Source organism: Mustela lutreola, chromosome 1 (genome assembly GCF_030435805.1).
Source record: "Mustela lutreola isolate mMusLut2 chromosome 1, mMusLut2.pri, whole genome shotgun sequence".
NCBI lineage: Eukaryota > Metazoa > Chordata > Mammalia > Carnivora > Mustelidae > Mustela > Mustela lutreola.
Window position 1 is genome coordinate 289,189,117 of NC_081290.1, and position 23,533 is coordinate 289,212,649.

At 68.8% G+C, this 23,533-nt stretch overlaps 1 protein-coding gene across 3 annotated transcripts in view; it reads right to left on the reverse strand.

The window, feature by feature from the left end:
• Positions 1-464: 464 nt before the first annotated feature.
• MUC5B (mucin 5B, oligomeric mucus/gel-forming) overlaps positions 465-23,533 on the reverse strand; it is a 28,976-nt gene continuing 5,907 nt past the window's right edge. The window contains exons 11-51 of one of the 3 annotated variants that reach the window (XM_059151729.1): positions 23,395-23,533; positions 22,970-23,080; positions 22,655-22,724; positions 22,173-22,310; positions 21,676-21,840; positions 21,321-21,415; positions 20,321-20,447; positions 19,815-20,070; positions 19,201-19,256; positions 19,015-19,115; positions 18,780-18,931; positions 18,337-18,475; positions 18,143-18,256; positions 17,290-17,469; positions 16,669-16,908; positions 15,814-15,970; positions 15,504-15,632; positions 15,259-15,403; positions 15,127-15,170; positions 14,850-15,047; positions 10,842-14,655; positions 7,662-10,652; positions 7,516-7,571; positions 7,198-7,382; positions 6,808-6,979; positions 5,887-6,143; positions 5,478-5,664; positions 5,149-5,374; positions 4,892-5,070; positions 4,754-4,823; positions 4,467-4,567; positions 4,145-4,176; positions 3,692-3,872; positions 3,414-3,518; positions 3,285-3,322; positions 2,690-2,806; positions 2,446-2,532; positions 2,230-2,352; positions 1,944-1,989; positions 1,683-1,791; positions 465-1,285 (exon numbers count right to left, since the gene is read on the reverse strand). In XM_059151729.1, coding sequence (XP_059007712.1) covers positions 1,081-1,285; positions 1,683-1,791; positions 1,944-1,989; positions 2,230-2,352; positions 2,446-2,532; positions 2,690-2,806; positions 3,285-3,322; positions 3,414-3,518; positions 3,692-3,872; positions 4,145-4,176; positions 4,467-4,567; positions 4,754-4,823; positions 4,892-5,070; positions 5,149-5,374; positions 5,478-5,664; positions 5,887-6,143; positions 6,808-6,979; positions 7,198-7,382; positions 7,516-7,571; positions 7,662-10,652; positions 10,842-14,655; positions 14,850-15,047; positions 15,127-15,170; positions 15,259-15,403; positions 15,504-15,632; positions 15,814-15,970; positions 16,669-16,908; positions 17,290-17,469; positions 18,143-18,256; positions 18,337-18,475; positions 18,780-18,931; positions 19,015-19,115; positions 19,201-19,256; positions 19,815-20,070; positions 20,321-20,447; positions 21,321-21,415; positions 21,676-21,840; positions 22,173-22,310; positions 22,655-22,724; positions 22,970-23,080; positions 23,395-23,533 — 12,037 coding nt within the window. In that variant the 3' untranslated portion in view covers positions 465-1,080. Of the gene's footprint in view, positions 1,286-1,682; positions 1,792-1,943; positions 1,990-2,229; positions 2,353-2,445; positions 2,533-2,689; positions 2,807-3,284; positions 3,323-3,413; positions 3,519-3,691; positions 3,873-4,144; positions 4,177-4,466; positions 4,568-4,753; positions 4,824-4,891; positions 5,071-5,148; positions 5,375-5,477; positions 5,665-5,886; positions 6,144-6,807; positions 6,980-7,197; positions 7,383-7,515; positions 10,653-10,841; positions 14,656-14,849; positions 15,048-15,126; positions 15,171-15,258; positions 15,404-15,503; positions 15,633-15,813; positions 15,971-16,668; positions 16,909-17,289; positions 17,470-18,142; positions 18,257-18,336; positions 18,476-18,779; positions 18,932-19,014; positions 19,116-19,200; positions 19,257-19,814; positions 20,071-20,320; positions 20,448-21,320; positions 21,416-21,675; positions 21,841-22,172; positions 22,311-22,654; positions 22,725-22,969; positions 23,081-23,394 lie in introns of all 3 variants that reach the window. The other 2 variants (XM_059151739.1, XM_059151719.1) reach the window with 2 other exon arrangements.

Here is a 23,533-nt window from a genome sequence, read left to right on the forward strand (position 1 = left end):
TAGAGCGAGCTGAGGGGGATGAGTGCCCGGCAGCAAATTCGGTGTGTGAGCCGCGGCGGGGAGTGCAGGGGTGCGGCACCCGACAGCCTCCCCGGGGCCCGAGCGGCACCAGGCGCCCCCCTCCCCGTGCGCCCCCAGCCTGTGAGGCAGCGGCTTCCTGCATGGACACACTGGGCCGTGGCCATGCCTCCCGTGGGGCCCCCAGACTTCCCACATCCGTGGACCAGCTTCCTTAGAAATCCCTGCGTGCGAAATCATGGAGAGGGTCGTTTCCGAGCCCCGGGCTCATCCCCGGCCTCAGCCAGAGCCCCACAGCCCGAGACGGACCCCGAGGGCCTCCGGGTCCCTCATCCCACCTGTCACTCCTGGGGGGAGGGACACACAGGTCCTGGGGGTGCTGCACAGCCTGATGGGGGAGAAGCCCAGGGGGCTCCGTGGGCAGAAAAGACACCGGGACCAAGAAGTGTACACGATGCTCAGTGTTTATTTGCAGGACGGGGACAGGGTGGGCGGAGGAGGTGCAGAGCGCCGACCCCTCCCTGGCCTGCCTCCCAGCAGCCATGGTCACCCCAGGCCCAGGTTCAGACGTGGGCACGGACAGCCAGCCCTCCGACCTGACGCTGGACCTGACGCTGCTCCCCAGAGGCAGCTGGCGGCCGCTGGACAGGCCCCAGCCCACGTCCTGCTGCAGGAGGTGGCCAGCAGGAACCTGCTGCAGCGGTCGGCACGGTGGCTCCAGGCATCCTCCGGGCACGAAGAAGGGTGAGTCCGGGTGGTGCAGACACTCGTCTCAGGTGAGGGGCAGGTCCTGACGGCCAGACAGCAGCCAAGACGTGCTGGAGGGGCTCTGAGGGCAAGGCTCCTCCCAGAGCTCCGGTCAAGCAGGTCCTCACTGTGCCCTCACCCTCCGGGCTCACCCCCAAGGCACAGGTCCCGTGAGCGCCCAGGTGGCAAGTGTGCCCGGGCCCCTGCAGCAGGCTGGCCAAGCTCTCGGTGGCTGGGCGGTATGTGTCCCGGCTCCAGATGGGGTGGGGGGGCTGGTAGGAGGGGGTCAGAATGGCAACGGACAGTGGTGGACCCCTAGGTCAGGAGGATGGGGGTGCTGTCCTCGGGCACCTTGGGCGAGTGGACACAGGCCGGGGCACAACTGCACTTGTCCACGTGGGTGTAGGTGCGGCGGACGGCCGTCCCGTCGGGGCACCGCAGGGTCACCACCTCCTCGTGAGCCTCCGTCTCCCTGCAGCAGGTGCACTGGCGCTCCATCGCCTGGGCCTCCGCGGAGTACCTACAGGCGCAAGGCCGCCATCAGGACCCACCTGGTCCAGCCCCAGCCCCCAAGCTCCTGGCTTCCTGGGGTGGGGGGGGGCGGCTAGAGCCGATGGCCCCCACCTGCTCCGGGCAGCCCCGAGCTCATCCTCGGAGCACTAGGGGCGTGTCTGACCTGGCCTGGGGCAGGGCTCAGGGTCTCTGAGCTCCCACCTGCCCCCGCCAGTCTCTGTCTTGTCTTGGAACCACGCGCGGCACTTGCTGACCCGGGCAGGACCCTCTTCTCCCGGGAGGAGCCCACCCCAGGCTTGAGCCAGCCCCCCGCCGTCCCCTGCTCTCCTCACCCACTGCTCCCACCTGCCCAAAGCCAGGGCAGTGGGGGGGGGGCGTCCCAGAAGGGGCCGGGGCTCGCTCACTTGGACAGTCCGGGACATGAGCCCCCGCAGAACGTGACGTTGACCGGGGCCTGGGTGGCGCAGCCCTGGTGTGTCAGGATGGTCCTGTTGACGTGGACCTGGCACTGGTCTGGGTGGACAGAGGAAAGGCGGGGTCACCTCTGAGGACCCCGGGCCGGGGCCGCCCCCGCGCCACCCTGCCGAGCCCCACGCTCAGGGTGGGGTCCCTGGGGCCAAGGGCAGCGTGGGGCTCGGAGAGCAGGTGGGCCAGCCTCGACTTACCCACTTCCTCACAGGAGAAACAGCAGCCCGTTTTCCTGAGGATGCCCTGAAGGGGGAGGGGGAGAGAGAGGGCGGGCTGGGGGCGGGCTGGGGGCTCTGGGTGGGCGTGGCCTCCGAGGCGGCCGGGTGCCTGCGCTGGGAGGGGGTGGGGGGGGTCTGGGAAGGACGGGGCCTCCCTTGGGAGGCAATGTGGGCGCGGCCTCCGAGATGGTGGGGGCTCCGGCCGCGGATCTGGGGTGCGCCGGGCGGGGCCCCTGCCCTGGGGCAGCCGAGCGGCAGGACACACCTGGCAGCTGGACATGTTGGCGCAGGGCGTGGCCCTCGTGATGAGCACGTGGAGCCCATTCCTGACCTGGCAGCGGTACTCGGTGCAGTTGTCCACCAGGCTGTTGACCCAGGTCTCGCTGGGCTGCAACGCAGTGGGGGGTGCGTGGAGGCTCGCAGAGACGGGCCAAAGGGAAGGGGTGCCGGGCTGAGGGGCTGAGAGCGAGCCCCGTCTCACCTGGACCAGCTGGCCGTCCTCCGTGGGGCAGGCCGTCTGCACACACTCGCCACAGCACTGTCCGTCCACCTTCCGGTACTCCGAGCCCTGAGGGAGGGGTGGGTTCCGACCGTTCCCCCGGCCCTGCCCCCCAGCCCCCCTGCGCTCCCATCTACACCCTAAGAGCCCAGCGACCTCCTCGGCAGCCCCGACCCCTGCGACGCCGTGTCCCTGCCCAGGGCTGGGTGTGCCCCGGAGGGCTTACCGGGGAGCAGGTGGTGTTACAGGTGTCCTCCTCACACTGCACGGTTGGGCCCTGGCTGTCCCCAGGCAGGCAGGTGCACGTGTGGCAGGGAGTTAGCGACGGGAAGGTTGCCCCGATCTGCGGTGGACGGGGACGGTGGAGGTGAACCCCCCTGCTGCTGGGTAGGGGAAGGGGAGGCCTACAGAGAGCGGGTTCTTCTTCTTCAGATGGAATTGTGCTTGTGCCCCCGGCTGAGCACACACCAGGGCAGAGGCAAGACCCCAGGCCGGCTGGAGGGGCTGGGAGGGCACAGCCTCACCCCAACACTCTTGTCTCGAGGGAGCTCCCGGGACACACGAAGCTAACTTCTCAGGGGCAGCCAACAGTCCCCCAGGCGCTCGATACACAGGGCTGTCCCGTGTCCCCCTCGCCTGTGTCCCCATGTGGCTCGAAAGGACCTGGAGCCCCCACACCCTTCTCCACTGTCCTGGAGGAGGGTGCAGGCGGGGCCGGGCCCGTGCAGATGGGGGTGGAGGTCCCCTGTGGCCGAGCTGCGCCTGCTCCTCCCCCCCACGGCCACCCATCCCACTCAGCCACCCGGCTGCTGAGCCCTTACCCCAAAGGCGGTTTGGTTGTAGTAACACAGCAGAGGTCCTGGAAGGAAAGGGGGCCTGAGCACCCGCCCGGCTGCGGGGAAGGAAGGGCTCCAACCCTCCCGCCGCCCCGAGCTCCCAGCCCCACTCACGGCAGATGAAGGTAGGGCAGCAGTCACCGTCCTTCTGGGTGCGAATCAGCTCCTCTCCTGGCCTGCATCTGGGTGGGCTCTGGGGACACGTGGTTGTGTTGCAGACTGTGGGGCGGGTCGGGGTGTGTCAGGGCTTGAGCCTTCTGTGTCCCCACTGGGTCCCCTCACTGAGCCACAGCGCACCGGAGGTCGGCGGCAGCCCATCCTCGGCCCCGCAGCCCCCCCCCCCCCTTCTCCCCTGGTCACCCTCCGGCCGGGGAGGGGGGCCCAGGGCTCACCGCACAGCGTCTCCAGACAGCAGGAGTTGTTGGCCAGAGGCCTGGTCTCGGTCACGAAGCCAGCCCGTCCACACTGTGGGGGCCGCTCCTGGGGCTCGCACGGCACGGGGGCGCACCGTACTGACATGGAGCCCTCGTGGCACAGGCAGGCCTGGCAGTTGCTGACCCAGCGCTCCCCAGGCTGGAACAGAGCAGTGGGGGTCCCTGGAGACTCCTGGACTGGGCCGGGACCTCCGGGGCCACATCCGGCAGCAGGGAAGGCTCCCGCCCTCAGCGTGGCCTGTTCTCGGCCTCCCACTCAAGCCGCCATTGCTGGCGCAGCCCCCGTGATGGGGACGTGTCTCCCAACAGGGTACCCCACCCCAGTCCCCCACAGGGGCTGCCCGGGCAGAGCAGGCTGCCCAGAGATAGGGCCCTCCCTGCCTCCGCTCAGGCTAGGGGCAGAACACTCACGGATTTGGGAAAGCCGTCGGGTCCCACACAGGCTGGAGGGGAAGGAGAAAGGGGGTCAGTGGGCTGCTGCGGCCCCAGACCCAGCGGGCAGAGGCCACGGGCCCTGGGACCTGTCCTTGCAGGCCTGGCCGCCCCACCCCCGACCAGGGCTCTTCTTCCTGCCAAGGGCCCCATGTCGAGGCCACACAGCCCCCTCAGGCCGGGCGCAGGCCGGGAGTGGGAACCCCCGGGAAGGGTTGGCTCCCGGCTCGGGCCTCCCCCACCCCGGCCGCCTGCCCCGGCTCTGCGGTGGCTCCGTGGGGCCTCCGCGGCTGGCGCTCACCGCAGGCGCGCACGCAGACATCCGTGTGCGTGTTGAAGAGGGTGAGCCCGTCGGGGCAGAAGCAGCCTTCCGCCAGCCCCTTGCCCCCTCCGCTCTGGCTCCTGCAAAACAAGGTGGGCGGGCCTGGGACCCTCGATCTGTAGAAGTGGCCGTCCGAGGGGGAAGGGCAGAGGGCGTGGCAGAGGACTGGGGCTGACCCGCTGCCCAGGGCCCGGAGTTGGGGGGGTCCTGAGGCTGGGGGTTCGCACGCCCTCCTGGTCTGCCCCAGACCCTCAGGCAGGCTTTACCTAGAGTCGCAGGACGCGGGCTGTGCAGGGCCACACGGCCGGTACACCTTGTCGGGCGGGCAGGTGACGTCTAGGGACACAGAGACTGGAGTCAGGTGGGCCGAGGAGGCCAAAGCCCCCGGGGCCGGCCCGACTCACCGCACAGCCCGTTGGTGGCATTCCGCCAGTCGCTGCACACGCCCCGGGCACGGCAGAGCGCCGCGTAGGCCTCCAGGCTCCGGCAAGGCGCTCGGGGGTCGTCGGCCTGGCAGCCGTCACTGACGCAGGAGCTGACGAACGGGTCCGGGGGGATGAGGGCATGGCACTCCGCAAAGAGCCTGCGGGAAGGGGCGGTCAGAGGCCGGGGCGCGGGCGGGTAGCACCCCACACGCACCAGACCCTCAGGGGCGACTCACGGGCTCTGCAGCAGCTCGCAGAGGGGCGCGGGGGGGCATGGGGACGAGGCGGGCGTGGTGGGCGCGGAGGGCGAGGTCCCTGCCGTCGGGGGCGGGCGGGTAGGCGCCAAGCAGCCCTCCCGGCCGCTCTCGGGGACCAGCCAGTGGTGGGCCATGTCTTGGCAGGTGGCGGCCATGGTGCCGTCCGGCCGGCGGCAGTCGTCTGTCCGGCTGTTGGTGCAGGTGCCTGGGCGGCAGGACAGCGGAGTCACCCCTCCGCCGCTCCGCTGCTCCCCCTGCCCGCCCCCCTGCTGGGCAGCTGTGGCCCAGGCGCCCCAGCACCCGCTCACCGCACTGGCCCTCGGTGTTGTGGCTGAAACGGCTGTAGGACAGCTGGATGTGGAAGACCTGCCCGTCGAAGGTGACGCTCACACCAGCCGCGGCGATGTCAATGGTCATCGCGGTCGTGCCCGCCACCGACACACTCACGCCGTTCTTGCTGAAGCCCGAGCCCACTTGCGTTTGGTCGAACAGGATCTGGGGACATGTTGAGGGGTCTGTGAGGGGTTGCTGGGGCCCCGAGTCCTTGGCACCCCTCCCCCAAAGGGCAGATGCTCCCCTTGGAGCCTGGGGTCCCAGTCGGCCACGTTGGGGTCCCCGAGGCATCCTGCGTGCCCTTGGCCCTGCCTGAGGGGCCTCCGGGAGCTGCCCTCGGCGCCCGCAGGCCCTCCCTGGTGATGCCGGGACAGGGCCACTCACCAGGCTCTGCTCCTGCCCGTGGGCGCCGGTGTGGGTGGTGAGGATGACCTCCATGGACTTGTAGTGGACGCTGAGGGCACGGGGGCAGGGGGCGGCGGCGGCGGCGGCCCCGCAGTAGTAGCCGTTCATGGAGATGCTGAGGTTCCCGTAGCGCGGGCGGATCTCCTTCATGAGCACGTGGGTGCAGTTGTCCGCGAAGGAGTAGGTCGTGCCGTCGAAGGTGGTGTAGTGGGAGCCCCCCCAGCCGCTGCAGGAGCCTGTGGGGTGTGGACGGTCCCTCAACGGGCGCCACCGCAAACAGCCGCCTCAGGGTGGCGCCCCGGCCGCCCGGGGCCCCATCTGCCTTTCTTATGAACGGGCCTGGAGTGAGCTGCCTGGTGGCCACAAAGGCAAGTCCCCAGCCCCACCCAGACCCTGGGAACGAGCCCTTTCTGGGAAAAGACCTTCATGTCTGTCAGTAGGTTTAGGACGTCAGGATGATGCCATCTTGGATGACCTAGTGACAGGTGTCCCTGCAGGAGCAGAGTGGCCACAAGCCCTGGGACCCTTGAGCCCCAAAGCTGGGAAAGCGGGAAGGCCGCCCTGCAGCCTCCAGAGGGACAGTCGGTCCCTGCTGGTGTTTTGACCCCTGGGTGTGGCCCTTGCTTCTTCTGGGAACCCGAGCCCCGCGCCATCCAGGGGCTGGGCCAGAAGTGCTCCCACGGAAGCTCCAGGAGGGACACTCAGGAAACCCAGGGATCACAGCCCCCCAACCGAGCGCCCCGATCCAGTCACAGAGGCTGCCGTGCGCGTGGGCTCTGCAAACCTGGGCCGTCCCCCGGCTGTGGCGCGTGTCACCGACTCTGGCTGGCGCTGTGCACCGCGGCCCTGGCCCCCGGCGAGTCCCCCAGTGCCCTCTGCCCTCACCGTGCCCCGACTTACACTCGCACTCAAAGTGGAAGTCACATGGCTCATTGTCCTGCGACACTCTGACCGGCGGGTGTCCGTTCACGCAGTGGATGCTGGCCACCGGCTTCCGCCCCAGCAGGACCACGTGGTTGTGGCCCTCACACCGAGCCACTGTGCAGTCTGGCAGGGTCCAGGACTCGTTCACCTGGAAGAGAAGGGCACAGGGCTCACCGGCTGGGACCACGGAACCTGCCCCACAGCCCTGCCACGGCCCCAGAGCCCTCCCTGCCCGGGGTGCGGCCCTACATCCCCGCCTCCCGCGGTGCCGTCCCGGCCCCGACCCCGAGTGCCACCCTCCAGCCAGAGCTACCCGGAGAGAGCTCACAAGGACCCGGCCAACTGGGCCGCTGGCAGGAGGCGCACCTGTCGGGGAGGGATGAGGAGGTCGCAGCCCTGAGGCTGGGAGGGCGAGGCCGCTGGCGTCGAGGAGGCCTCCGGGGGCGGGGACGTAGGGCAGGCATCCTGGAAGCGGTCAATGTCACAGTGCTGGCTGCAGACGGCGTAGAAGGAGCAGCCCGCGCCGTCCGTCTTGTTGTACACGATGTCCCCTGTGAGGAGAGAGTCCCCAAGATGACACGGCAGGGTCAGCTCCGGAGAGCTCAGGAGGCACAGGGTGGACCCACAAGTCTCAGCAACGGAGTGCCCAGGGCGGGGTAGGGGGGATGCGGCTCCTGCACTCACCCGGGGAGAAGAGCTGCCCCAGCGCCCGGCAGAAGCAGCGGGTGGTGAGGTTCCCTCTGGAAGACACAGGCGGCCCCGGGGTGGTGAGGACGGACATGGGCGAGGTGCTCACTGTCACTGGCCGCAAGGTGCGGGGTGCCGAGGACCTGGAGGCGGCCGTGGAGAGGCCCACGGTGGTGCCGGGCGGAGAGCTGGTGGTCTCCGGCACAGGCGTCCCCTGGGAGGGCGTGGTGGGCTCGGGGGCGGTGGGGCTGGGGCAGCGGCCGTCGTCCTCACAGCAGAGCAGGCGCACGTGGTAATTGTCACAGTAGCGCAGGGGTCCCGGCTGCTCCCGGTTGCGACACACCAGCCCGAAGCTCACGTCGCACTGCACCACCTGCCCCAGGTCCTCCAGACGCGCGTGCGGCGCCCTTTCCGAGCGGCACTGGATGTCCTGAGGGCGCTGGCAGAAGTCGTGGCCCGCTGAGCGGAGAACCGAGAAGGTCTCGAAGTCCCCGCCGTCCAGGCCTGGGATGGGGTAGTCCTCGTCAAACCAGTCTGTCCACGTGCACCGTGGGCTGCAGCCCGTGGAGGACGAGGCGGCCGGGCCGTGCGTGGCCGAGCTGAGCAGCGGGGGCGTGGAGAGCAGCGTGGTCCCGAAGGTGGCCGTGCTGGGCGGGGACCCGGGGGAGGTCCACGGTCTGGAGGTCACCTCGGGGACCGTGGTGGGTGCACGGGGTGAGGTGGGCTTGGTGGTGGTTATGGTCGGGGTCCCCGGGGAGGCAGAGGGACCGGGGCTGGAGACCCTCTCTGTGGTCCTGGCAGGGGAAGGAAGGGTCTGGGTGGTGGAGACAGGGACCCCATGCGTGGTCCCAGGGGAAGTGGGTCCCATCTGGGTGGTCCTGGGGGAGGCAGGAGAGATCTGGGTGGTGGAGACAGTGTATCTCTGTGTGGTCTCAGGGGAGGTGGGGTGGGTGGTCGTGGTCCCCAGCCTAATGCCTCCCAAGGACGTTTGGCCTATGCTGGTGCTGGTGGTAGAGACAGGGACCCCATGGGTGGTCCCAGGTGAAGAGGGTCCTGTGTGGGTGGTCCTGGAGGAGGCAGGAGAGATCTGGGTGGTGGAGACAGGAACCCCCTGGGTGGTCCCCGCGGAAGAGGGTCCCATCTGGGTGGTCCTGGGGGAGGCAGGAGAGATCTGGGTGGTGGAGACAGTGTATCTCTGTGTGGTTTCAGGGGAGGTGGGGCGGGTGGTCGTGGTCCCCAGCCTAATGCCTCCCGATGACGTTTGGCCTATGCTGGTGCTGGTGGTAGAGACAGGGACCCCATGGGTGGTCCCAGGTGAAGAAGGTCCTGTGTGGGAGGTCCTGGAGGAGGCAGGAGAGATCTGGGTGGTGGAGACAGGAACCCCCTGGGTGGTCCCAGCGGAAGAGGGTCCCATCTGGGTGGTCCTGGGGGAGGCAGGAGAGATCTGGGTGGTGGAGACAGGAAGCCCATGGGTGGTCCCAGCGGAAGAGGGTCCCATCTGGGTGGTCCTGGAGGAGGCAGGAGAGATCTGGGTGGTGGAGACAGTGTATCTCTGTGTGGTCTCAGGGGAGGTGGGGCGGGTGGTCGTGGTCCCCAGCCTAATGACTCCCAAGGACGTTTGGCCTATGCTGGTGCTGGTGGTAGAGACAGGGACCCCATGGGTGGTCCCAGGTGAAGAGGGTCCTGTCTGGGTGGTCCTGGAGGAGGCAGGAGAGATCTGAGTGGTGGAGACAGGAACCCCCTGGGTGGTCCCAGCGGAAGAGGGTCCCATCTGGGTGGTCCTGGGGGAGGCAGGAGAGATCTGGGTGGTGGAGACAGGAAGCCCATGGGTGGTCCCAGCGGAAGAGGGTCCCATCTGGGTGGTCCTGGGGGAGGCAGGAGAGATCTGGGTGGTGGAGACAGTGTATCTCTGTGTGGTCTCAGGGGAGGTGGGGCGGGTGGTCGTGGTCCCCAGCCTAATGCCTCCCAATGACGTTTGGCCTATGCTGGTGCTGGTGGTAGAGACAGGGACCCCATGGGTGGTCCCAGGGGAGGAGGGTCCCATCTGGGTGGTCCTGGGGGAGGAAGGAGAGATCTGGGTGGTGGAGACAGGAACCCCCTGGGTGGTCCCAGGGGAAGAGAGTCCCGCCTGGGTGGTCCTGGGGGAAGCAGGAGAGATCTGGGTGGTGGAGACAGTGTATCTCTGTGTGGTCTCAGGGGAGGTGGGGCGGGTGGTCGTGGTCCCCAGCCTAATGCCTCCCAATGACGTTTGGCCTATGCTGGTGCTGGTGGTAGAGACAGGGACCCCATGGGTGGTCCCAGGGGAGGAGGGTCCCATCTGGGTGGTCCTGGGGGAGGAAGGAGAGATCTGGGTGGTGGAGACAGGAACCCCCTGAGTGGTCCCAGGGGAAGAGAGTCCCGCCTGGGTGGTCCTGGGGGAAGCAGGAGAGATCTGGGTGGTGGAGACAGGAACCCCATGGGTGGTCCCAGCGGAAGAGGGTCCCATCTGGGTGGTCCTGGAGGAGGCAGGAGAGATCTGGGTGGTGGAGACAGTGTATCTCTGTGTGGTCTCAGGGGAGGTGGGGCGGGTGGTCGTGGTCCCCAGCCTAATGCCTCCCAATGACGTTTGGCCTATGCTGGTGCTGGTGGTAGAGACAGGGACCCCATGGGTGGTCCCAGGGGAGGAGGGTCCCATCTGGGTGGTCCTGGGGGAGGAAGGAGAGATCTGGGTGGTGGAGACAGGAACCCCCTGGGTGGTCCCAGGGGAAGAGAGTCCCGCCTGGGTGGTCCTGGGGGAAGCAGGAGAGATCTGGGTGGTGGAGACAGTGTATCTCTGTGTGGTCTCAGGGGAGGTGGGGCGGGTGGTCGTGGTCCCCAGCCTAATGCCTCCCAATGACGTTTGGCCTATGCTGGTGCTGGTGGTAGAGACAGGGACCCCATGGGTGGTCCCAGGGGAGGAGGGTCCCATCTGGGTGGTCCTGGGGGAGGAAGGAGAGATCTGGGTGGTGGAGACAGGAACCCCCTGAGTGGTCCCAGGGGAAGAGAGTCCCGCCTGGGTGGTCCTGGGGGAAGCAGGAGAGATCTGGGTGGTGGAGACAGGAACCCCATGGGTGGTCCCAGGGGAAGAAGCTCCTGTCTGGGTGGTCCTGGAGGAGGCAGGAGAGATCTGGGTGGTGGAGACAGTGTATCTCTGTGTGGTTTCAGGGGAGGTGGGGCGGGTGGTCGTGGTCCCCAGCCTAATGCCTCCCGATGACGTTTGGCCTATGCTGGTGCTGGTGGTAGAGACAGGGACCCCATGGGTGGTCCCAGGTGAAGAAGGTCCTGTGTGGGTGGTCCTGGAGGAGGCAGGAGAGATCTGGGTGGTGGAGACAGGAACCCCCTGGGTGGTCCCCGCGGAAGAGGGTCCCATCTGGGTGGTCCTGGGGGAGGCAGGAGAGATCTGGGTGGTGGAGACAGTGTATCTCTGTGTGGTCTCAGGGGAGGTGGGGCGGGTGGTCGTGGTCCCCAGCCTAATGCCTCCCGATGACGTTTGGCCTATGCTGGTGCTGGTGGTAGAGACAGGGACCCCATGGGTGGTCCCAGGTGAAGAGGGTCCTGTGTGGGTGGTCCTGGAGGAGGCAGGAGAGATCTGGGTGGTGGAGACAGGAACCCCCTGGGTGGTCCCAGCGGAAGAGGGTCCCATCTGGGTGGTCCTGGGGGAGGCAGGAGAGATCTGGGTGGTGGAGACAGTGTATCTCTGTGTGGTCTCAGGGGAGGTGGGGTGGGTGGTCGTGGTCCCCAGCCTAATGCCTCCCGATGACGTTTTGCCTATGCTGGTGCTGGTGGTAGAGACAGGGACCTCAAGGGTGGTCCCAGGGGAAGACGGGCCTGTCTGGGTGGTCCTCAGGGAGGAAGGAAGGATATGGGTGGTGGGGACAGGAACCCCACGGGTGGTCCCAGGGGAAGACGGGCCAGCCTGGGAGGTGGCACCACCCAGCGTGGTCTCCGGGGAAGACGGGAGGGTTGCCGTTGTCTGCAGCCTAGTGACCCCTGAAGAAGTTGGTCGTGTGCTGGAGCTGCTGGCGGCGGCCGGCTCCGTGCTGGGCTGTGTGGCGCAGTGGCCGGGGCCATCGCAGCACAGCACCCGCACGCGGTAGTTGAGGCAGGTGCGGCCTCCTGTCTGCCAGTTGTTCCTGCAGATGAGTCCGTAGTTCACGTCACAACGCACATCCTGACCCAGCTGCTCCCAGGGCACATCTGGGTAGAGCACAGCCTGGCACTCGATGGCCTCGGGCTCCGCACAGAGCTGACCGCCTGCGTCCCGGATGTGGTAGTAGGTCTCAATGTCACCCCCGTAGCGGCCGGCCCGGGGCTGATCACTGTCCAGCCAGTCGGTCCAGCGGCAGGTGGGCCGGCACGTGGCGGTGTTCGTGGTCCGGCCGGTGCTGGGGACTGGAGGACTGGGGACCATGGTGCTTGTGGGCAGCACGGGGGTCGGACCCGGGCCGGCGCCCCGCGAGCTGAGGGCCGTGGTGGCCAGGGTGCTGGTGCAGTGGCCGTCGCCCTCACAGCAGAGCACGCGCACCTGGTAGTTGAGGCACATGTGGAACGGGCCGGCCTGGTCCTGGTTGCGGCACACCAGGCCATCCTCCAGGCCACACCGAACCACCTGGCCCAGCTCCTCCAGTGGTGTCTCTGGCTGCGCCTCCGCCCGGCACTGCAGTGCCCGCGGCTGCTGGCAGATGGCTTTGCCCGTGGCCCGGAGGTTGGCGTAGGTCTCGAAGTCCCCACCGGAGGCCCCCGGCGCCGGGTAGCTCTCGTCCAGCCAGTCTGTCCAGGCACAGCGGGGCTCACAGGCCGTGGACTTGGCCATGGGGGAGGTGGGGGTCTGTGTGTGGCTGGAGGTCACAGGTGGGGATGTCTCGGTCTTGCCCGTGGGCACTGTGGCCCTGGAGGCGGCCGGGGAGAGGCCCACGGTGGTGCCGGGCGGAGAGCTGGTGGTCTCCGGCACAGGCGTCCCCCGGGAGGGCGTGGTGGGCTCGGGGGCGGTGGGGCTGGGGCAGCGGCCGTCGTCCTCACAGCAGAGCAGGCGCACGTGGTAATTGTCACAGTAGCGCAGGGGTCCCGGCTGCTCCCGGTTGCGACACACCAGCCCGAAGCTCACGTCGCACTGCACCACCTGCCCCAGGTCCTCCAGACGCGCGTGCGGCGCCCTTTCCGAGCGGCACTGGATGTCCTGAGGGCGCTGGCAGAAGTCGTGGCCCGCTGAGCGGAGAACTGAGAATGTCTCGAAGTCCCCACCATCCAGGCCCGGCGTGGGGTAGTCCACGTCGAACCAGTCTGTCCACATGCACCGTGGGCTGCAGCCCGTGGAGGACGAGGCGGCCGGGCCGTGCGTGGCCGAGCTGAGCAGCGGGGGCGTGGAGAGCAGCGTGGTCCCGAAGGTGGCCGTGCTGGGCGGGGACCCGGGGGAGGTCCACGGTCTGGAGGTCACCTCGGGGACCGTGGTGGGTGCACGGGGTGAGGTGGGCTTGGTGGTGGTTATGGTCGGGGTCCCCGGGGAGGCAGAGGGACCGGGGCTGGAGACCCTCTCTGTGGTCCTGGCAGGGGAAGGAAGGGTCTGGGTGGTGGAGACAGGGACCCCCTGGCTGGTCCCAGGGGAGGAGACATGGGTCTGGGTGGATGCTCTGGTTGTGGCTTCTTTCCCCAGAGATGTGGAGCCCCCAGGGGTGGGGGTGCTGGGGCAGTGCAGGCTCGGGCGACAGCAGAGCACACGGATATTGTAGTTGAAGCACATGTTGAAAGGCCCCTTCTGGTCCTGATTCTTGCAGACCAGCCCCGTGTGCAGATCACAGCTGAGCACCTGTCCGATCTGGTCAATGCTGACCTCGGGGTAGTTCTCTGCACGGCACTCAATCTTCTGGGGTTCCTCGCACAGCGTGCCCCCCGCAGCCCTGATGTTGTCCAAGGTTTCCAAGTCCCCGCCCTCTACTCCTGAGGTTGGGAAGTCTACGTCAAACCAGTCTGTCCACTCACACTGGGGCTGACAGCCAGCCGTGCTCTGGCTGGGGGTGGCGGCCGTCGTGGCCGTTCCCAGGGTTCCCAGCGACATTCTTGCTGCGGTCGTGCGCGGCTCTGTGCGTGGGCTGGACGGGGGGCCGGCGGGGACAGTGCCTGTCGTGTGTGTTTGTGGGGTCTCCCTGGAGGGGCCGCCTGTGGTCTGCGCAGTGGCCAGTGTCTGTGTCCCGGGGGTGGGCCCCGCGCACTGGTCTTGGCGGCAGCACAGCACGCGGATTCTGTAGTTGTAGCACATCTTGAACAGGCCTACCTGCTCTTCGTTCCTGCACACCAGGCCAAAATCGACATCGCAGTGCACGCGCTGGCCAAGCTCCTCAGCGCTCCTGCCGGGGAAGTTCTCGGCCTGGCACTCGATGTCCACAGGCTGCTCGCAAATGGCCCCTCCTGTGCTCCTGATCTTGTCGTACGACTCAACGTCCCCCCCGGCCTCCTCAGACTTGGGGTAGTCCACATCGAACCACTCCGTCCACTGACATCGGGGCTGGCAGGAGGTGGTGGCCAAGGCTGGGGAGCTGCTCGACGCCCAGGTCCCTGTCATGGTCGTCTCTGCCGGCGGGGTCTCCGTGGCAGGGGTGGACCTGGCCAGTGGCTGCCAGCTGGCGGCTCGGGGGGAGGTGGTGGTGCCGAGGGCCGTGGTCGTGGCCGCAGGGTAGGTGGTGGTGCTGAGGGCCGTGGTCGTGGCCCCGGGGGAGGTGGTGGTGCCGAGGGCCGTGGTCGTGGCCCCGGGGGAGGTGGTGGTGCCGAGGGCTGTGGTCGTGGCCCCGGGGGAGGAGCCACAGGGCAGGTAGCTGCAGCAGAGGACCCGCAGCTCGTAGTCATGGCAGAGCGGGGGGCTCTGCTCGCTGTTGAAGCAGGTCAGCCCCCAGGCCACATTGCACTCCACCTTCTGGCCCAGCTGCAGTAGTGGGGTGTCAGGGAGTCGCCGTGCCCGGCACTCAACGCTCACCGGGGCCAGGCACACCTCGTAGCCCTTCTGCCTGAGGTTCACAAACGTCTCGAAGTCTCCGCCCGCCATGCCGGGCTCCGGGGGGCCGCTGTCATACCAGTCGGACCAGAGGCAGAACTCGCGCACACACACGGTGGTGACGGTGGGAACTGAGCCTGTGGGCCGGGGGCGAGGACCTCGTCAGCCTCCTCTGCACCCCTGCCAGCCATGCCCAGGAGCAGGGGTGACCGGGGCTGTTGGTTGTGCTGAGGACGCCCGCTCTGACCTCCTGCTCTGCCCAGATGTCACCGGGGTCTGGGCTTAAGGCTTTGGGGGTGAGCGGGACCAGCAGCGCGTCCGCCAGGCTCACCTGGCGTGGAGAGCAGGACCGTGGTGGTGGTGAAGGTGAAAGGGGTTGTGGACGGGGTTCCGGGACATTCCACAGCCCGCCGGAGGATGGTTCCGTTCTGTCCGCAGATGGCCAACAAGCAGGCGCCGAGCCCGTCGGTCGTGTTGTAGATGACGTCCTCGTAGTGGTAGGTCCTGCCCTCGTAGACGCAGGTGCAGGCTGGGAGACAGGGCCGGCATGGGGCTCACTCGCAGCCCTCAGCCCCGGCCCCAGCCCCGGGGCCGCCCCTCGGCCTTACCTGTGAGGCTGTGTGCGCACCGGAGGCCGCCGGCTGTGCACTCGCTGGGGAAGAGGAGAGGGGAGCGCTGAGGGCCCGCCAGGCCACGCCAGCACCGCTGCCCGGTCCCTGCCCCGGGCCCCGCCCACTCACCAGCTCTGGCAGTTCTCTGCCGTGGGGACCCTGGCGCCCACGTCGTGGTAGTTCCCGTCCTCGTCATAGCAGCCACACTGGGCCACGCACTTCATCTGGTCCTCGCTGAAGAACGGCTCGCTGGGCGGGCACCTCGGGTAGCAGCCTGGGCAGGCACAGTGCGTGGAGGAGACCCGCCCTCGGGGCCGGGTGCTGGGCACTGCGCGGGGCCGCCGTCCCGCCACCTGTCCCCTCCCCGCCCTCACCTTCCAGGCCCGGCAGGTCGTGCAGACAGCGGCCGCCCGGGTTCCGGCACGTCCTCATGCAGGGCGCCCCGCACGGCTGGTAGTGCCACTCGCACTGGCCCTCGGGGTTGTAGTAGTCACAGAACAGGGCTGTGCGCGGAGGGGGGCGGCTGAGGGCGCACCTCTTGCTTCCTGCCCCGCCCTCAGCACGCTGGTGCCGTCCCGCGGCGGCCTGCCCGGCTGGTCCGTTAGCACCCAGATGTGGGCCCGCCCCTGGGCACCCGGGCCCCACCCTGCCCGCCCTTCAGTGCCACAGCAGAGCCCCACTCACGGCAGGTGTCCGGGGTGCGCCAGGACACGCACACGCCCACGTCGCGGCAGGCCTGCGCGTAGGCGGCCACGGCCGTGCAGAAACACTCACAGTCGCCTCCTGAGTCGCAGGCGCACGCGTCGCCCACGCAGGCCTCGTAGTACTTGGCGGGGTCCACCTGGGGGAGGGGGAGGGGCCGCTCAGCCGTCGTCGGGGACCTGCAGCCCTGCATGAGCGCGGGAGCGGCCGCACACGCACCCCACGTCTGCATCCGAGATCCGTGGCTCCCACCCGCCTGGCACCGTCACCACACCCACATGGTACCTCTGGTTGAGACGGCCCTCCCCACGGCCGTCATGACCCTGCTGGTGTCCTCGGGGTGAGGGGACAGCCCCCTGACCACACCCCTCCCTCAAGTAGCAGAGCCCAGAGGGGACCCAAGACACGTTTGCCACCAGCCTGTCCCTCCTAAGCCGCCCACATGTCAGCAGCAGGTCCTGCGCCCTGAGATCACGCTTGTGCGCGGGCAGCCGTGTCCTCGAGAAAGTCACAGGAAGGACCTCAGGGCGCAGTCTCGGAGGAGAACCGCCAGTCCCCGGAGCTCGCGAGGCCCGGCTGCGGGGAACGTGGTGGGACGGGAGGCGGCCCCCGCGGTCCGGATGTCTCGCAGCCTCACTGGCAGGGGAGGGGCCGAGCGGTCACGGGGATGCTCCGGCCGGACCCCGGGGTGTCGTGGCACACTGCTTGGACCTCCCACGTGCCAGCAGCCACGTCCAATCCAAGCTCCCTCGGAGGCCCAGCCCAGGCCAGACCCAGCTCTGCCGGAAGTGGGGGGCAGGCCCAGTCCCCAGGTCAGAGCCTGGGGCCTCAGCCCACCTGAGGGTGGCAGGCGGCGAAGGTCGCGCTGTTGATGATGCTGCACTGCTTCTGGGCCCAGGACTTGCGGTACGGGTTGGCGGCGCAGGGGTCGCGGGGGGCCGGGGCGTCGGGGCAGGCCGGGGAGAACTTCCAGCTGTTGCCGAACTCCAGGGCGCTGCCCACCACGGACTGGCCGCGCGTGGTGAAGTCGTTGATGGCGTTGTCGTCGAAGTTCCCGCACAGCCCGCAGACGCGGCCCTGCAGACGGGGGGCGGCGGCACGGGGGGCTCAGGGGCGCAGCCTGAGGGTACAACACCCAGCCCAGACTGGCAGGGGGACTCCAGGGTAGTGCCCTGTGACCTTGCAGGAGGACAGAGGGCCCTATAGCCAGCAGGCGGGCAGGCGGATAGGGGGGCAGGCCAGGGCCGGCCTAGCGGGCGTGGGGACATGTGGAGCATGAGCAGGGTTCTGACCAGGACTCAGCCTGTTGGACGGTTTGGCCTCGACATGCCCTTCGGAAGCCAGCGTGGAGAGCGGACTCGCCCCGGCCCTCAGTGGCTCATCAGCTGCCGGAGGGGCCAGATCTAGGAGTGGGGGCTCCGACCATGCCCAGAGGGCCCCAAGCCCGCTGGCCCTCACCTTGTAGTCCTGCGTCAGCCGCACGAACACGCTTGTCCTCCGGTCCCAGGACAGCACGAGGCCGCCGCGGGTCTCCACGGTGAGGTAGTTGCCTGTGTACCGGACCTTGTAGGGCGGCTCTCCGCCTGGCCCCCACTGCACCACCCTGTAGCCGCCGTCCTGCAGGACCAGCTCGTAGCTCTGCGGGGGACGCACAGGGCAGCGGCTGCAGGGACTGAGGGGCCGGCTTGGGGGCTGGAGCCCACCGGAGGCCTGAGGCAAGGGCCCCACGGGCGGTCAGGGGCCCAAGCGCGAGGCCAGGGTCAAGGAAGAGCGGGCTCCCGACACTGTCGGCAAACACGAGGCCGGACCTGAGCAGGGAGAGCTCAGGGCCTGGGGAGGGGCCACGGGTCAGTGGGGGTGATGTCCCCGGAGAGCAGTGTGGCTCTCCGCCTGGTGAATGCCGACCTCCCTCGGCTGGAACTGGGCACCCCGATGTAGTGGGCTGAACACAGGCGCCCACAGCGTGTGTCCCCATCCCGGCCCTGGAGGCGGGGAACGCAGTCTTGTTTGCAAGAAGGGTCTCTGTGGGGGTCAGGGAGGGACGAGCTCACCCAGATTAGGGTCAGCCTCAGCCCAAACACAGGCGTCCCTGGGACAGGAGAGAAGGGGCGGGCCCGTGGGGGAGGGGCGGGGGAGGCAGGAAGGAGCCCCCCCCCCAGGCTGGCAGGGGGCTTGGCCCTGGGACCCCTGCTGCCAGACTCCTGGCTCAGAACCGAGAGAGAATGCATTGCTCTGGCGTCAGGTGCCCCGGCTGTGGCCACTTGTCCAGGGGAGGACAGAGGGAAGGACAGTGCTCCCGGGGGCCCCTCACCTCCAGGAAGAGCTTGATGGCCTTAGAGCAGGTAACGCCCGTGGTCCCGCAGGGGACGTTCTCGGTGACGACGCGGAAGGTCCCGTTGGTCGTGCCGTTGCTCCCACAGTAGTCCTGCGATGGGCAGGGTTAGGGTGAGCTTGGGCTGCGGGAACAGGTGGCCCGGGTCGGGGGACGGAGGGGCCCCCACGCACCTGGACCAGCGTGTACTCGCAGGTCCCCTCGAAGCCATAGCGCTCCCCGTCGAAGGTGATGAAGTGACCGTCCCCATAGGCCACGCAGGTGCCCAGGCAGGGCTCGTGGCCGCATACCCACCGGCGGTTCCTGCACGTGCTGAGGACGGCAGACAGCTGCTCACCCCGAGCCCAGGACCAGCCCTGGCCGGCTACCCTCTGCAGAGGGCTAAGCAGAGGGAGCAGTGTGGACACCGGCCCACTGCCCGCCTCTCTCTGGCTTCAAGCCCTCAGCACCTGGTGAGGCAGGGGCAGGGGTCCTGGTGACAGCTCTGAACGGTCGGGCCCCAGGGGCACCTTCTAAGGACAGAGGGGACCGTCCCGGGCTTTCCCAGGGGTGGGGACAGCGCCAGGCCTCGGTTCCTCCCCCACCTCCTCCCTCCCGCAGGGGGTCCCCGACCCACCAGGTGTTACAGTCCACCCGGATGGTGTCCCCCGGCTTGTAGACAGCCTCGTTGTGCAGGCAGGGACAGTCCTCCTCGGCCACACAGCCCCCGCTGCCATCCGACACCAGCCCCAGGGGGCAGACGCATCCGGACACACAGTGGGTGCTGAACTGTGGACGGGCATGGTGTCAGCGCTTGTCCCCCCCCTGTGCCCAGGGATGCTGGGGTGCAACCCGCTCTCCCGGCCACTCACACAGTCCACGTCCAGCGTGTGGCAGCTCCTGAGGCACTCGGCCCCGGGCGCGCCCGCCGAGGCGTTGCTGCAGTCCAGGTACACCATGGGGGCCACACACCCTGCAGGGGGAGACCACTGGGCTGGGAGGGGCCGCAGCCCAGGCCCATGGAAGCCCCTGAGCCCGGGCGCGGCGGGAGGCCCTACCTGAGCTCCGCTGCTCCGCCGCTCCCAGGCAGCTCAGCCTCCCGGCCACACACGAGCTGCGAGAGACAGGCCAGCCTGCTGGGCCCACTGCCCACCCACCACCCCTTGGGCCCCACCCAGCGCTCTGCCCAGAGCCCAACACACACACCCCGCCTGGGCACCGGACCCTCAGAACCCTGCCCCCGGCCAGGGGCTGGGTCCCTGTGTACCGCACAGCTGAGGGGCGGAGGGCGGGCATCCCTCCCAGGGAGCCCCGCTGTGATTCAGAACCATCCCAGGAGGCCCAGAGACCGTCGGGTAAGACATGGGGGGTCAGAGTGTTGCAGGCTCAGGACAGGATGTCGGGGGGGCAGTGGCGCTCTGGGGACATGGGCGTGCAGGGCAGTGGCAGGCTGGGGACACGGGTGTTCAGGGCAGTGGCAGGCTGGGGACACGGGTGTTCAGGGCAGTGGCAGGCTGGGGACACGGGTGTGCAGGGCAGTGGCAGGCTGGGGACAGGGGCGTGCAGGGCAGTGGCAGGCTGGGGACACGGGTGTGCAGGGCAGTGGCACGCTGGGGACACGGGCGTGCAGGGCAGTGGCAGGCTGGGGACACGGGCCCAGCTGGCCACTTACCATACCACACCATCGTCATGCACCACCTCCCCTGGGGCCAGCACGGAGCCATGGAAGTAGCAGGGACAGGCATCGGCCGACACGCAGGCGCCCGAGTCATCCAGGAAGGTGCCCGCGGGGCAGACGCAGCCGTCCACCGGCAGGAAGGGGACGCTGCAGGTGACGTCGACCTGGCTCCGGGCGCGGCAGGTGGGCTGGCAGCCGTCCACCACGTAGCTGTAGTTCTGGGACTGGGGGCAGCTGCTCACATACTTGGCTGGGGCGGGGGCAGCACTCGGTCAGTGGCCGGAGGGTCCCTCCGGGCTGGGGCTCACACAGCCCAAGACGGTTTCCCCCCGACACCAGGTCCTTGGTTGGCCCAGACGAGGAAGCGTGAAGCGCCCGCTGAGAACGTGGGAGTGGGAGTGTCCACCCGCCCCCCGGGGCCCCCACCCCCCGCGCAGCCAGCCCGGCCCGGGGACAGGGGCCCAGGAGCACGTGTTCTGCTGGGGGGTGGGGGCACTCACCGCACACGCCGTCCCTCCAGCCGCGGAGCAGCACCCCCTGGGCCGCGCAGGCGTGCACGTAGGAGGACAGGGCGGCGCACAGGCAGTCTTCGCTCTTCTCGCAGTTACACGTGTCGAACATGCAGTTCTGGGGACGGGGCCGCGGGAACCGTCAGGGACCCTCCTCTCCCTCTCCCTGTGCGTCCTTCCTGGGACCCCCACCCGGGGCCGGGCGCTCCGCCACACGCAGGGCCCTCAGCACCGCTGGATGGAAGTGGCGGGGGTTTCGTGGAGGGGACCCCAGGAGAGACCCCTAAGGGAGCGCGCAGGCCAGGTTGGGGAGGGGCAGAAAGAAGGCATGAGGCCAAGCGAAGGTCAGGGTCAGGAGGGGCCTCCACGGGACCGGGGAGTCCGGCTGCATTCCGCAGACGTCACCGCTTGTGGGGCGCACACGTGGGGTGAAGAAGAGGGGACCTATGCCAGCCCCAGTGTGGGCAGAGGTGGGCCCAGCCCTCCACCCGTAGACATGCACTCCCGAGGGTGCGTTCATGGGCACTGTGGGCTTTGAGCTTCGGGGAAAGTGGCCCTTGAGCCAGCTGTGTGGGTTGCGTGGGGTCCCCCCAAAAGGCATGCAGAAGTTCTAACCTCCGGGGCCTAAGAAAATGACCCTACTGGAAACAGGGTCTTTGCAGATTCAATTAAGATGCGGTCATCAGGAGGGGCTCTGAATTTGGACGCTGACACGGGGGAGGGGCACGGAGGCAAAGGTTGGGGTGATGTGGCCCCAAGCCTGGGTGTTACCTGGAGCCCCAAGGAGCCTCAGGAGGAAGGTCTACAGCCTGAGGAGGGAGCGTGGCCCGGCCCACCCCTTGCTTTCCGTCTCTGTCCTCCAGGACTGGGACAGAGCACTTTCTCTAGAACCCACGGTGGCAGAGCGGACAAGCTCGCGGGACCCAGGGAGGACAGGCGACCCGCGCACATGCTGGAGGGGAGGAGACTGCAGGTGGGGCCGGGTTCTCACCGAGTGGAAGGGCGCGGGGTTGAGGACAGAGTGGCAGCGGGAGAAGGCTCCTGCCGGGTCGGTGAGCAGGGAACACCAGTGCTGGGCGTAGTTCTCTGGGCGGGAAGGCGAGCCGGCTGGTGGCATCCCCGTGGCTCCTCCCCCGCGCCTCCCACCCCGCAGCTGCCTCTCCTGCACCAGCCCCTGGGAGAGCTGTGACGTGTGGGGCCGACCCGCAGTGCCTATGGGCCCCAGGCCCTACTGCCCACATGCACACACACCCAGATGTGGAGTCCCCCAGCCCCACCCACCCCAGGGCCAGGGGAGATGGAAGCTCCAGCTCCCAGACCCAGCCCAGGTAGGACGGTGGGAGTACCATTCTCCACGCTGAGGGAGCAGGGGTCCTCGAAGCTGTTCTTGACGTTGGGGCAGGAGGCCTGGGTCTTCCAGGTGTTGGCAAAGGCGGCAGCCGTGCCCTCCACCACGCCGCTGAGGGTCCGGAAGTCGTCGGCCTGGTTCTGGTTGAAGTTCCCGCACAGGCCTGGGGGCCGAGGCCCAGGGAGGGGGCATCAGTGAGACATCCAGCTGGGCCATTGCGCTGGGCCTGCGTTCCCTCCAGAAACCCTCGCAAGGAGACCAGCCAGAGGGCCCCGGCCCCAGACCTGGTTCCAGCACCATCGGCAGACGCGCCAGGGGGTCAGCCCACGGGCAGAGCCTGCCCCCGAAAGGACGGCCCGGCTCGCTCCCCAGCCCACCCCAGGTCACTGCCCCAGGAGCAGCTCCCTCCCAGCCCTGACTTCCTGCCAGGCTCTAGCCCCTCCCGCCTGCTGCTGAGCCCAGGGCCCGGTGCCTCCGCGCCGCGGCCGGCCTCACCGCACGTCCGCCCGTGGTAGGACGGGTCCAGCTGGAGAAACACCTGCATGATCGGGACCATCTGGACCCGCAGCTGCAGCCCGAGGCCCGTGTGCACCAGGATGAAGAAGGACGTGGGCCGGAAGACCGTGATGTTGGCTGCGGGGGTGGGGACAGCGCCCTGAGTCAGGCCGAGGCCCTTGCCAGTGGAGACAGCCCCGGGGCGGGGCAGGTCCTCCGGGGACAGGCTGGGAGGAGACGGGTGTACGGCAGGCCCTGGGAGTGGGCAGTATTGGCAGGGACCGGTCCTGGTCCCCGGGAGGCCGGGCGCCGCGTGTGCTCCGCCCCGGGCCCCCAAGGGTCCTACCGCATCCCGCGTGCGGCCGGGATATTGAGCAACGGCCTCGGGCCGTAAAGAACAGCAAGGGACCCGGCTGGCTGTGTGCAAACTCTGCGAGCGGGCCGCCCGGCTGCAGCCTGGCCAGCCGTCCCGGGCCATGTACCTGCAGACACGGGCAGCTGGGTGTAGATGGAGTTCACGAACACCCCGCCATTGGCCTGGATCTGGATGACCTGCAGGGAGGAAGTGGCCGGGTCACTGCGGGGAGGAGCCCGCCTGCTCGAGGGTCCAGGGAACACCCCGGGGGGCCAGCCCGGCAGAGGCCGAGCCGGGCGGGGAGCTCTGGCCTCGAACCTCCGGCTCCGTGGGACTCGGCTACGTGGGACTCAGGAGGGGGACGGGGCGTGCAAGCAGAGAGTCAGTGTCCTCCGGGCCCACGCGTCCTGCCAGCTCCCCTGGGTCCCTGCGGGAGCCTCACCGTGTCCCCGCCGTTCACGCTGAGCGCCACCGATTTGAGGCAGTTCTCGTTGTCCGTCAGGCCGCACCTGCGCAGCTCGGCCAGCACGCTGAAGCTGCTCCCTGCACACGTCTGCGGGGCAAAGCCACCAGGGCACTGCTGCACGCACTCGTGTGGGGCCTGTTCCCAGCACTCCCCGTGTGGGTGCAGACGGGTGGTGGCCCACGGTGGCCTGTGGCCCCGGCGGCCACCTCCAGGCAGTTCGTCTCAGGGCCTGGGAGCCCCTGGCCCAGTAAGTGTGAGCCCCGGGGCTTCCCTTGGGGATGAGACCCCAGGAGGAGATCTGAGGGGCCTCACCCTTCTGACGGCCGTCATGGGACCCTGTGTGGGGGCGGAGGGGGCCCGAGAGTCCCTGGACAGGTCTGCCAACCCCACCGGAGCCGCACCTTGGACAGGACGTAGCTGCAGTCCCCGTGCACGTCGTAGAGCCTCTGGTCGTAGGTGGAGATGTGGGACCCACCCTGGACGGAGCAGGTGCCGGGGCACGGAAGGTCCTGGCACTGCCACAGCCCCCCGGAGCAGGTG